Below are 14,056 nucleotides of genomic sequence, written 5' to 3'. Positions count from 1 at the left end.
GCAGTTGTGTTTTGTACATCTTCACATTTCCCCTCCCCGGCAGCACAGTCGGAGTTGGCTGCATTTGAACTCAGCCACACTCCACCACCACCACAATCGTGCAGTGGTCCTATTTTCTCCTGGTCTGTCATTATCACTCTCTTCCTCTCTCTGTTTGTCTCTCTCTCTCCCCCCACCCTCTCTCTTTCTCTCCCCCCTCTCTCTCTTTCTCCCTCTCTTTTTCTCCCTCTCTCTGTCTCTCTCTCCCCCCCTCTCTCTCTCCCTCTCTCTCTCTTCCTCTCTCTGTGTCTCTCTATCCCTCTCTCTGTGTGTCTCTCTCTCTCTCCCCCCACCCTCTCTCTTTCTACCCCCCCTCTCTCTCTTTCTCCCTCTCTCTTTCTCCCTCTCTCTCTCTCTCTCTCTCCCCCCCCTCTCTCCCTCTTCCTCTCTCTGTGTCTCTCTCTCCCTCCCTTGACCGTTTCCCCGGCCGGTCTGACCTTCAGATGCTCTCTTATCTGGTGAGAGAGACCCGAGCGGTAACGACTCATTCGGAGCCGACAAAGTTTGGTCAGCCTCGTCTTTGCATACGGACGGGCGGACAGGATGCCAGTTGCATTGTCTTGAGACCGACCGAACAATACCAGGCAGGATGTCCTCACATTTTCATGGTCACCCAGGGTGCCTGGTAAATCGTGGCCACTGTGGAGGAACCCAGTCTGAAAGCCTGTTTGCACCCTACTGCTGCCTCCTCGAGTTGCTACGCTGTATAAGCCCTGTGTGTCTGTCTCAGTCTCTCTCCCCTACACAGCCCCGTGTGTCCCTCTCTGTTGCCGTCTCTCTGACATGCACGCACGCACGCACACACGCGCACAAAGACTGTCCTGAAGTTCCGAGGGGAGAGGAACAAGAGGGAGGTGTCAGCTGACTGCACACCTCCAATCAGATAAGTTCTGATGTAAGTGTTTAGCAGCTGCTACGATCAGATTTTACACGGGCGGGAGGGAAGGAGTGAGGGAGGGAGGGAGGGAGGGAGAGAGAGAGAGAGAAAGAGGAAGAGGGCGAGAAAGAGGGAGGGGGACAGACACAGAGAGAGAGAGAGGGAGAGTGAGAGAGGGACAGGGAGGGAACAGGATGCTGGAAAGAGGCAGCGCAGCATGGCAATGCGCCGGTAGGGAGGCATGAGAAGTCCGTCTCTGTAGCATGGACGAATCCAGCATCCTGAGGAGACGAGGGCTACAGGTAGGGACTTTAAACTGCTGCGTGTGTGGTGTGTGTGTGTGTGTGTGTGTGTGTGTGGGAGGAGAGGTGCAGAGCTCGTCTGTATTCCAAGCAGAGCGCTGAACCGAGCACAGTTTGGACTTGAAGATCTTTTGTGTGAACACTTGGCGGTGCAGAATGAATGACGATGTGCGTGTGTGTGTGTGTGGAGGGTGCTGATGAACGAGGAGAGAAGCCGTGTGTAGATCTCACCGCGATGTGTGGATGCTGCCTGGTTTAGTGAATCATCTGTTGGGATTCTTGTTTCAAGGCAAACTGTCGAGTGTCAACGTATTAATAAGACTTCCTGATGAACAAACGGTGTGTGTGTGGGCTAGCTTCTAACTTAACTCTGGCTTCCTCCACGAATCTCTCAACCCTATTCCCTTCTGATTCGACTGCATCTCTAGGACTTTCCCAGTGTACTCATAGTTTTCTGTTTATTCTTGTCTTGTGCAAAATCCCGATGTTGAGCCTGCCGATTGAAAGGAGCTGTATTGATTGTGTTTGTCTGGAAGACCTGTCAGCCTCTATACACCGTATCGACCTTCTTTATGATAATGGAGCAGATATCGAGGCTCGTGCCTGTACGAAGGAAAGCTTTGATGGAAGTATTTCATGAGCACGAGGGCTCCTGCCGACATCAAGCGCTGTACTTGATCAGGGAATGATTGCTCTCATCATCTCTAGACTGGAGATGTGAGTAGACACTGGGATGGGAGGAAGGAGGGAGAGGATGGAGACCCGGTTTTCATATCCACCCCGAAATTGTTTACAGATTTTTCTTTCCCTTTGGTCAGTTGGCACAGTTAGGCAATCACACAATGTGTATTCACAGATAATCTTTATACTGTGCGCGTGGACACGGCCGTTTGACTCTCAGTCTGTGATGTGGAACAGATCAATGATTCCAGGTAAAAGTTAGATAAACATGCTCAAAGCATTTTTTTTCTTTTTTCATATTTGAATAAAACTGTTTAATGAATTTTACAATCCAACAGACTCATTTTTATGTGTCATTAGTTTTAATTTGTCTGCGCTCCGTAGATGAATCGCAGCAATGAATGAGCTTTTACGGTCTGACGGTAAATTAACAAAGGTACTCTTTGCTTGTTAGAGATTACATTTGCCTCGCTGATGATTTAGTTCATTTAACCAAGCCGGGGGATAAATAGTGGGTGTCACAATCTCACTTAGCTGTTCACACGGACAGCAGGAAGGTGGTACCTGTGATTAAGCACAGGGTACATATCACGACAGAAACCCTGACATTAACATTTTTCGCGCTCTCAGTTTGTATCATCAAAAAAAAAAAAAAAAAAAAGATAAACATGTGATCTAATTGCAGAGTGCGTCAATCGGAGGCTCAGAAAGCTATAATTTCATTTGCAGTAGCTCTAATCCACACCGGCATTGTTGCCTGCATTAACTTGAGAGCACACAACCGCCTCGCCTCCTTGTTCATGGTCTCCACGCTCCCTGGGCTCAAACAAGCGCCAGCCAGGACAGACAAAACGATCTCTATGGCGATGGGGGCCGCAGGGAGTCAAAAGGGAAGTTAGTTTGTGAGGCAAATGAATGGATGGTTGGATGAAGGAACAGTTCCTCCAAAGCCTCCATTCATGTTCCCCGCAGGAAGAGGTGACATCACCTCTCTGAGAGGCCGTGTTTACGTCCGGACGAATCCGGAAAAACAGGGCATCTTTGTAGATTGTTCCCAACTACCAGCTGTTTCCTTCCCGCCCCCAAATAGCAGAAACTCTAAGGTTGCACATACGTCTATTCTCTATTTTAAATACTTTCATTTCTTTTGGGCTATTTTCAGTCCATTTACTAACGAGTGAATGTTTGAAAGTTGGACTCTGTCTCAAGTCCCTGTTTTGGGTCGTTTCTGTGTTTGGACCTGATCCAACCCCCTTCCAGAACAGTCACACGTCAGGGAGAATCAACACTCTCATCGCATAGATCCGAAAACCTTCAAATATTTACCCCACATAACATGCCGTTTACTTTCTGCATTATTGATTGGGTCTCTGTAGAAAATGGGATGATTGAGTTCAACTCTGCAAACGGCTGGGCTTTTGAGAGGGCCAATGAGGAGAGAATGACAGGAAAGGGCAGGCGGTCTGTGCCCTCCTGGCGTTGCTGTGCTTGGCCGGCGGAAGAGGGAAACGCCATGTCTCGATTTGTGACTTCATGACTTCATTCCGTCAAGTCATGAAGTAACACTGACCCAGGTGGACCACTGAGATGCTAATTGCAGCAGGGGGGATACACTGATCAGGAAGCTGTCTCTAAACACAGCCCCCACCCCCCATCTGAAATCCATTGTCTCCGTGTGAGATCCTTCCTTTGTCCGTTCTCTACGATGGCTCTGAGATGCCTTCTCAGCCTCAGCGGGCTGCGTCCGTGTGTGTCCCTTCTGTTGCCGTGTGTGTCCCTTCTGTTGCCGTGTGTGTCCCTTCTGTTGCCGTGTGTGTCCCTTCTGTTGCCGTGTGTGTCCCTTCCGTTGCCGTGTGTGTCCCTTCTGTTGCCGTGTGTGTCCCTTCCGTTGCCGTGTGTGTCCCTTCTTTTGCCGTGTGTGTCCCTTCCGTTGCCGTGTGTGTCCCTTCCGTTGCCGTGTGTGTCCCTTCCGTTGCCGTGTGTGTCCCTTCCGTTGCCGTGTGTGTCCCTTCCGTTGCCGTGTGTGTCCCTTCTGTTGCCGTGTGTGTCCCTTCTGTTGCCGTGTGACTGTAGGAGGATGACGAGGCGGAGGGCGGGAATGCGAGCCTGGAGGTAGAATACAATGTTGTTGTTGTGTAGATGTACAATACTAGCTTTGGAACTACTGTGGAAATAGTGCCTGACTCTCTCAAATGTAAAAATAGCTTTATGTCGTATTTTTTGTTAATTTAGCTTTTTTTTGTTTTGTTTCTTTCCAGCTCAGTTTCACGCTTATGCTACAGGGAATATAAACACAACTAGGCTAAGCCGTGCAGTGAAATGCATACTCATGAAATAGCTTTTTTAGACAAAATCATCGAGACCTACATTTCATCACAGAGGGCTTGTGCTATTTGTGTTCTTAAGACGATAAAAACACTTTACACGATAAAAACACTTAAGATGAGTGTTTCTTCTTCTTCTTCGAGGAACAAGGGGTTGTGTGGAACGGATTAAAATTGAAATCTTGTTTCCGTCTTCTCTGTACGACAGGTCATCTTGGCACACATGACATGATGATGTCAGGGTGGACCACGCTTTGCCCTAATCACATCACCATTGACACTGACTCCAAACTTCCCATCTTATTATATTCACCATATCTTTTGTACTTGCGTATTCTCTGTGGATACATCCTAGTGCGTATAGAAACATTTATATGTAGGATGTGTTACGCACATTTTCATTCTCCTGTCTCTCCGCTCATTAATGATTCAGGTATGCCTTCTGCTCCTAATGGCAGAGGGCCATTAGGTATGCTGTTAACCACCTACCAAGACCTCGACCTTTGGGGTCAGCCACATTCTAGTAATTTACATGGTTACAAATCAGTTGAAACGAGTTTTGGCCGGATGAACTCTATAGAGTGTAGAATATGGCTAATGCTGTACCTGCAGTGTATCTTTACTGTCTTGCCTGCTCTGTGTCCGTCTGCCGGGAAAGGCTCCGATTTCCCTCTCTGTCGTCATCAGATTTGTCCCTTTTTTAGTATTCACAGTTTGATGTTTGCCCGCTCTCTGTTTGGGCTAACTGGACAGGTGACCTGCCGGTAGGATATGTATTTGCCTGCCACAATATTTGAGTCTGATTTGTTCACACTGGATACGAGCACTCAACGCAATGTCAAGTGGAAACAGGATTGGATCCTAGCAGAATTAAGCATGCCACTAATAGCTGGGCTCAAGAGTCTGGCCTTGGAAGGACTAGAAGATGATGTATCTGTGTTCTTTTAGATGGCCAATGAAATGGATGTTGTTGTGGCAGTAATGACCAACAAAAGGGCTGTTCCTCCGACAGAGGGACGATGATGGACTCGGATGTATTGGCTTCCTGCTCAAATCAGGCTCTTTAGGGAGGCCTTGATGACATTTCCCCAAGGAATTATGGGGCCGCCGTGATATCTTCACTGGCTTGACTGCCTCACAGTCTGCCAACAGTAGCAGCGTGATGAGTTTCCAGGTGAATGATTGACGTGTCGAGAGACTTGAACTGATCCACCTCCGTTGTGGAGATACGGACGGAGAGCTCGGGAGCGGAGGAGAGAATGTTCCAGGGCTTCAGAGGCAGACTGGTTACTGTTCTCAAACATGGGGCCTTATCTTGTGGAATAACAGGCCCGGACGTGACAAGCCGCCTGCTCTTATCTGGTTTACAGTGCTGACAAGTCCGGAAAGTCAGTGAAACATCCCTCCTGTAAACGATGGGTCTGCATTTTGCTTAGATACAGTAACACGGGCAACGGTACCATGCCGAGATCTGGGTGTATTGGTGGAAAGCGTGATTTCAGCTGGAAACATACTATTAGCTGTTAATGACCACTGGCGGGTTTCACCATAGCATCCATGCTGTGACCAGTATCCACCTTATCCAAATATTCAAATGTGTGCTGTGCACAATTTGTGCAGTTCTGAATTGATGTCGTCGGCCTGGGTGGATGTTGTCTGTGGTCATGGTTGTCTGTGGTCATGGTTGTCTGTGGTCATGGTTGTCTGTGGTCATGGTTGTCTGTGGTTCGTTCAGTCCAGTTGGCTGAGGATGGAAGGATGGAAGATATCCTCCCAGTGTGACACTGAAGGCCTGTCTCTCACTGGGCCTGGGGGAAGATAAGATGTTTTTATTGATCTCTCTGACGTCTCCAAACCCTTGGTGCCTTGAGGTCTCTGTCGTTTAACTTCAAACACAATTGCCAAAGTCCGCTTTGCATTTGATAACCATGGATTTACTTACGGTTTTATCTGTCTTTTTTGTACTTAGGATAAATATCTGGGAACAAAAGGCTTGATAACGCCTTGTAGATTTATTTATATCTTTTGTCGCGTCTTTAATTTCTGCGATAATGAAGAAACAATTTGCTCCCAATCTAAATGCTTTTTTAATATGATAGTTAAATACATTCTTAAACACATTACAATATTTATTCTTTCCTCAAATGAAATATTGCCGATATAAAAGGGGTGAAATATTAACCAGGATAGGATGTCACATTTATTTTTAAACATGGTTCTTTCATGGCTGAGCCTGACATATTTAGAAGCTTAAATCATTTTAATTTCCGCTCCCAATGTTTACCCCCCACCAACTACAGAACACTATGACAGGTTGTCTGAGAGGAAGCCATCAGTCAGATATCAGGTAATAGTCCACATCAACCCAGAAAGGGTTGGAAAATGTTCTTCTGCTGAATTAATTATGTGTGGGTAGATGGAAAACCATTGCTCAAACTGGATAATTGTCAGAATGACACTAGATTGAAAAAGGCAGGATATGATTTATTTTTTATTTTTATGTATTTATTCTAACAGTTAGTGAGATGTGCCCATACCACAGTGTCTAGGGAACTTGTGCGGTTCACTTTGATGTCTCATGTCTGCACCACCAAAATGTCTGTTTCACCCCCTCCGCCGGGGGGGAGGATACAATTCACTATAAAAGTTTTTATTTTCTCTTCTCGACTTTTGTTCATTTTGTCTTGATATTGATGTGTTCAAGTACTTGGCTCTTTTGTACTCAACTTGACAGACGCCGAGGCTGTCATGGTAAATGCACGCTCACTGACGACACGTCTCAGTCTTTAGCTCGATCCAGCACAGTACATCCAGTCACAGAGCGCCATGGCAGGGAACGTCCCCACACGTTTCTGCTCAGCCAGCCGCTAGGTGAAGGAAACCCAGAGTTCTCCTGTTGTCTCTCAGCCTCATCACAGACGTAGCTCGTAATAAGGTAACAGGGGTTTCTTGCAATTCAGCGATTTAACCACACGGCAAAAGCAGATGCACTTTTGATCTTGAGAAGAACGGGGGAAGGGGGAAAAAAAAAAAAAGCAGCTAACCGAATCAAAGGGAATTATTAATAAGGCCTCGTGAGAAAAGCCTTTAAAGAGGCGTCACCACGGCTTTGATGTCGCGTTGAGGAGTTGCAGCTCGCCGTCGTTCGCCGTCGTTCGCCGTCGTTCGCCGTCGTTCGCCGTCGTTCGCCGTCGTTCGCCGTCGTTCGCCGTCGTTCGCCGTCGCTCGGCGACACGGGGCCCGTGAAGCAGACGACCATATGGAGGTCATCCAATTCGGGATCAACCCCTCCGTTTGTGCTCGTGTCATCACCGTGGGGGAGGGGGGGGGGGGTGTGGAAGAGGAGCGGTGCACCGATGGTGTGCTGGACTGCTCAGATGTGGTCGTTTTGTGTTCCTGACGTGTTGGGAGTGACGATGAGAGAGCGTGTTAACGCAGGCTTAGCCTCCTGTCCATCCTGAACGGCTTGGTGTCGTCTCCAGCTCATCCTGGCTAGCATCAGGCTTCAGCCAGTCTGTCTGGCTGCCACCGCTGACGACTGTCAGTCAAACTCATTTGCTTTCCAGTCAGACGGTGAAAAGATGTAGGGTTAGGATCAGACTCATGGAAGTTTTCCAAATGAACATTCCAAGTGGCAAATTATCATTTTTATACAGCCCATTTTCAAGCTTCAGGCGCTTCGACATGAAGAACAAACTGTGGTATTTATAGTTTCTCTCAGAAGCAAAGCAGCAACATCAAATGCATTCTTCCCAAATTAATCTTAAGACTCGATGAAAGCAATAGTTTGTGTACTTCCACTAAGCTTACCCATAAAAGTACAGTTCCTCATTTCTGATCCCCATGACCTAGACTTTGAAAATGTTTGTCACAATAGCAGCGATACGACTGCTTGGCCTCGAGCCTTTCAGAGCAATATTTGCTAATAAGAACAACACAGTTCACAGTAAACCAATCTTCCTTGTTATTGGCATTGTGTAATTGAGTGATGGATGAAAGCACTAAGTGGGAAATGTACTCTGAATAGGGCTGCCAGTTACTCACACAATAACCTGCGCCCTGCACAGCTTGATAACGGATATTTGTCCTCACCTACTTAGGATTATATAAGTCAGTAGCTATTGACATACGCTGCCACAAGATATATTGAAAATGATATAGTCACACTGTACTGTAGTTCCAGTGCTTGGCTCGCCATGGGTGCCATTGCTATTTCAGTTTTTGAAAAATGTCAGTTCCTCGAGAATGTCAGTCACCTCTGCGATGATTGAACCGGGAAGGCTTCAAACAGCTTCTCCTTCCTTCATTCTTCTTAGTGGGGGGGTGGGAGCACGTGACCCTCGTCTGAACTGCCCTCCCCCCCCCAAACACACACACATACCTCAGGGGTCCCTTCTCTCTGACCCCAGGCTTGAGGAGAGGGCGGATGATCAGGTGGTCGAGCCAATGGGACTCGTCCCTCAGCAATCATCCAGTAAGCGTCCCTCCGTCTCTGGCGTCAGCAAGGGCCAGAGTCGAGAACCGTTTTTTTACACCCTCGAGAAGATTCATCTTAAAGTCTGTGTGTGGAACCCTTTTGATAGGGATGTTATTACTCACGTCGTCGGTAAGAAAGTTTCCTTTGTTCCGCTCCTACTACTCTACTGTGGGTTTACTTTTTGTGTGAAGTTATTTTTTCGAGAGGATGTGGTGTGCAATTTGACAGAAATGTACCCTTGCTTTCGGGGGAATTCATGCATGCACAACATGGCACCAGGCTGTTCCGTGTCCACGTTTTTGGATCAAGTCTGTCTTCGCTTTTGGGAATATTGACAGTGTTTCTCTCTGTCATGTTTGGCGTTAAGCACAGAGTCTGGATGTTTCCGCGTGTTGTCGTCTGCGAGCGTAGAGGCGTCACATGCCCAGATGGAGTGTGTTGTCTCGGCCACATTTCAATGCTGTAGTTGGCTGCCTCCCTCTCTCTCTTTGTCAGTCTATCTCAATCTCTCTAAATTTACCTCTTCCTCATCCCCTCTCGCTCTCTCTCTCTCTCTGCCTCTCTCTCTCTCTCTCTCTCTCTCTCTGCCTCTGCTAAGTTACTTTAATATCATGTCACACGCCATGGTGGGTCTTTGCACTTTGAAATGTCTTTTCACCATGTGGGGTGAACCAGCCTCCATGCTTCAGGGCTGGTTGCTTGTAAAAATAGAGCCCCCTCTCGATAGCATTTTTGCATATCTCACTAATGCACTCAGGTGTTTCCAGAGTTAACAACACACACCACTCCTGCGGATTCTTTCTTCCCGCACACACAATACACCGAGGACAGGTGTTCAGTTTGAATAATATCTATTTTTCTTCTTCTTTCAGGGTACCCTGTTTGTGTATTCATCCTAGTCTTGTTTGCGACCGAGCACACCGTGGCCCCTTCTGTGCTGGGCTGTGCTGTCATTGGTCAGCCTCTGCATCCGTGGAAGTCACTTTGTGGCCATGCCGGTCATTAGTGATGTGAACCAAAGCGCCTAATGAAGCAGTGGTCTTGCTCCTGCAGAGCCAGCTGCAGGGGTCCAGACATTAAGCCTTAATTGATGGCAGAGGGGTTTAGTGTGCTTTCTGCTGACTGGAATAACCTTTCAAATACACCAGCTCACGCTCAGTCTCGTTTCAGACAAAGAGCCTTGCCCCTAGTGTGTGCTCATTCAACAATCATTGCCCCCCCCCCCCCACAAGCACAAACACACACACACACACCTTGGACTGTAAATACCGTATTCATTAATCTTGTTTGACTCATTTGCTGCATGCAAATTAGTCAATTTCGGTTCTGCAATGTGTTACTTTTCATAGAAAATGTTGTTCCGCGCCACAGAATGTAAGAGCTGTTGAGATGGCGATGACCTCTAGACTAACAGACACATTTCACAGACTACTGCAGTTTACGGTAAAAAAAAATAGAAGGTCAGACAGGGTTTCATGGACAGGAAGACTGTGGTAGTCGAGTTGGAAGTTTGTAGCAAAAATTCAAATACAATACATGAAAATAAATAAGATTCCTAACAAAAAATAACTACACAAATCCATTAGAATCAACAGTGGACAGTGATTGTGCAAGCATGCCTGCAAAAACAAGGATAACTGCAATTCAAAAAGTGTTGAATGTGAAAGTACTAGTTGACCAGCAGAGAAGGAACATTGTGTTTAGTTTCAATCCCTAAAGTGTCATTTGTAAACACAAAAATGATGCTTTAGGGATTGCAGTTAATCTTAACAGTCTCACAAGGTTCGACATAAAACCAACTCTACACTGTAAATACTCCCCTCTGCTCCCCTCTGCTGGTCTGTTAAATAATTGCATTTCCCAAGTGCAGAGCCACTAACACGGGTAATGTTTTGGCCTTGAAATATATCAAAATGCGATACGAAAGGTCTTCCTCAAGTCACAGCATGTGCTTTGTCTCCGTTCTTGAAAGAGTACGGATACAAAAGTTTCTCTTTGGCAGTGATACGATTCCTATGAATGCGCGTTCACCTCAACACGCTGTACGACGTACATGACACATTACAGGCGCCGCATGAAAAGAACCGGATTTGTTCTCCACGCGCACTGATGTGCGTTGAGTAGTGCGTTACGAGACTGGGAAATCGGAATCCATAATCCACTCCCAAGAGCGATCAATGACTACATTGTTGGCAGGACCGTTGCACAGAGAGACCAAGCCCTCGGGGGAAGGCGACAGCTTCGACTGCTGCTGCTGCACCTCCGGAATGTGTCTGTTGTGTGTCTGTCGTGAAAGTTACACTGTGTGTGTGTTTTTTTTTTTTTTTTTTTCTTGGCCGTTCTGCAGCATGATTTTAGAAAGTCTAAACTGGTGGTTCAAGAAGTTGATTGTGACTGTGTGTGGGAGAGAGAGGGAGGGCGGGAGAAAGATGTAATCCTGTATTCAATTTTATTGTTATATATTGTTTTCCTAATCATTCTTTTGCTTTTTTTTCTTCGCAGAAGGAGTTGAGCCTTCCTAGAAGAGGCAGTTTGTAAGTAAATCTGGTTGTTGTTGTTGTTTTTCATTTAACTGTGGCTAATAAACGTTCCACGTCATGCTATTGTGCACATTATGTGCTCTTTATAAAAATAAAATAAAAAAAAACTCATGAGGCGAAGGTGCCCATTGGGTACTGATTGAGTGGCCCTCAGCAGGGTTGATAGTGCATGAGCCTGGCTTGGAACATGTTTAATGCAACACCGATTCGAGAAGATGACCTCACGACAGACAGGCTACCCCTCAACTCGGGTGTTTTACCAGCAACACTCAGGGAGGTATTAAAGAGTAACACCTCAGACCTGTAGGGGATGTTGGTTCCAGGCCTAGCCTTGGTGTGTGCGGGCCTTGCTCAGCCTCACTCCCTGTGTCCCTGAAAGAGATCCAGATCAGATGGACTGCTTTGTTGACGTCCCTGCCTTGTTGACGTCTGGTTCCATCGGTGTTCGGTGTTGCCTTCTTCTCCCTCAGATGGTCGTGCATGGTCAGTGAGGGGGGGGGGGTTTCAGTGTGACACCTGACCGCTCCACCTGCAAGCTCAGCAGGGTTCGCAGATAGGAATGACCCACTAATGGATGCCAGGGGACCCTCATTTGAGGCACACTTCCATTTGAACTCTCACATCGTCTTTGTATTCTATTAAGAAATCACATTAGTATCAGTTTTGGTGCTGGTAAAAAAAAGTGTATGTATTTTGGTCCACATTTTCAGACCAAAGATGGATTTAAGTGGTGTCAGACCATTTAGTAGTAGCGAAGGGGTAAAATTGCTTAGTTAAGCTTGAAACTGAGGCCTTGATTCTAAGTTGGGTGTTTTATGGACGTTGGCTATTTATAGGCTGACCTTAATGACTTAAAGGCTTGCTAGTTGCTACAATTCAAGTAAATAGTCAGAACAGTAGTGTCGCTAAAAGGCAGCGTACATTTCAACTGAGGATATTTAAACCTGTTTTCCTAAACAATAACACATTTCGATTTTAGTCGGTTGAGTTTTGTCAATGTATTTTTCTTGTGTAGCACTATAAATAGACACATCTGTTATTTACATGGTATTATCAAGTTTCCACAGTGGCTAGCCAAGTTTGCCTCTGGGCAAGTTGTTCTGATGGCCTTGACATAATTCAGCAGAAATAGCGCCCCTACTGCTTGAGCTAGTTTGGCAATTTAATCAGTATTGCTCTGCACAGTCCAACCCAGTAACCAGCCAAGCACACCTAACAGCCTTATCAGATAAGGTCTGTTCTTTGGACAGTAGCCTAGTTTCCTACTAGCATCAGTAAAACACTGCTAAGCAAGATTATGTTGACTGTTGCGATACAAATATTTGAGGCTTCTCTTGTCTCTCAGCAGCTCTTTGTATACCAGGGCAGCAATTCTTTTGTTTGTTCTTTTATCCAAAAATATAGGGCGTCAACACCTATTTATAAAAGGTACAATGCAAAAGACAAACTAGGGTGCAGTCAACCAGAAGCCTATCTTGGGCCACATGCGAGATATTTCTTTGTACTCGTTCTGAGACTCGTGCCGTATTTTGCGAAACGGTTTATTGATGCACGAGTTTGATCGTATCTCCGTTTTTTGACGAATGGCATTTCGATAACTGCTGTTGACGCCCGTGCGTCTGTGATTCACGAGCAGTCCGGTATGACACGTGCTTCTCCCTTCATGATGGATGTGTGTGTGTGGGTTGTGTTGACAATGTCTAGAACACAGCGAAGGAAAACAAACTTCTAACAAGGGAGAGGTTCATCAGCACAGGAGGACAATCAGGTCACTGTTTGACAACAGAAAAACATGTGTTTAGTGGAGTTCATCGGGTGGATTGAACTGAAGCTAATGCAAGGAATCATCCCAACGCAAGCTGCCGGGGAAAGAAAGCTTTTTCTCCCCGTCAAGTCTCATGTCGAATCGATTTATCTCTCTATTTATAAATCTACAGATGTTCTATCAAAAATATTTCACAAATGCAAGTTGGCAAAGCATATAAGATGAGTTCACAAAAATGCCCAAACAACTATTTTGGAGAGCACCTAAGAGGGGCTTTTTTTGAAACTGAATGAACCAGATTGTTTGTGTGTGTGTGTGAGTAAGTGTTGCTGTGGTTGAGAGAAACAGAGAGGTATGAATGAGCCATTATGGTTGGTGGTTTGAGGCCAGCCAGCCAGTCTGCCTGTCTATCCTAGTTCCACTCCAGGTTCATAACATCCCTCTGTCCTCATGCCCCAGTTTGTGTCTTCCTGCTACTGGTGGATATGCGTATTCTGTGCTCACTGTCAGTGCTTTTGCTCCTTGAGCTTGCTTCATGGTGATAAACAATGAATAGGTGTGCCACAAGGCTGACAGGAGACTATCCTTTGATGAGGCTGCTATGTCTCTGAGACCTGCTTGAATCCAGTCAAGTCCTAACTACTGGACAAGATCTGTCTTAGTTACGCTACAGAAGCTTCATTTGCAGCATGACAGTAAATACCCTTTACACGCATCTTCACTGCAGTTTTTTCCGAATGTTATGTTCAATTAGTTTGTATTCACCGTTTTACAACCGAGTGCGTTTCGATGGTTGAGGTGAGTTGCTCGGACCAAACATGTTTTTGTGTTTCGTTTAGTTTTTTCTTCTCAAAACAAACGCACCCCCGTAACACCTCGGAACGTGAGCAAACAAACAAAAACGTTTGCACGTAAACCTAACACAGTCAGTGATCCTGCCCATTGGTTTAGCCAAGCCTACCTGAGGTCTTGACTATTTCAAGATACGACAGCCAACAACAGCGGCCAGAGAGAACGCGTGTGGGACTAGTGTTATTGATGTTGTAAGCAC

The 14,056-nt window shown here is 46.2% G+C and overlaps 1 protein-coding gene across 1 annotated transcript in view; it reads left to right on the top strand.

The window, feature by feature from the left end:
• Positions 1-14,056, top strand: part of mast4 (microtubule associated serine/threonine kinase family member 4) — a 74,357-nt gene that overhangs the window by 21,339 nt on the left and 38,962 nt on the right. Inside the window, 1 exon segment of the mRNA XM_084694076.1 lies at positions 11,203-11,234. Within this exon segment, the coding sequence (XP_084550202.1) occupies positions 11,203-11,234 (32 nt within the window).

The sequence above is a fragment of the Hypomesus nipponensis genome, chromosome 27 (genome assembly GCF_054491055.1).
Source record: "Hypomesus nipponensis isolate SF chromosome 27, ASM5449105v1, whole genome shotgun sequence".
NCBI classification, from domain to species: domain Eukaryota; kingdom Metazoa; phylum Chordata; class Actinopteri; order Osmeriformes; family Osmeridae; genus Hypomesus; species Hypomesus nipponensis.
The sequence above is the reverse complement of the archived record's forward strand: the minus strand, read 5'-3'. Positions and strand labels throughout refer to the sequence as shown.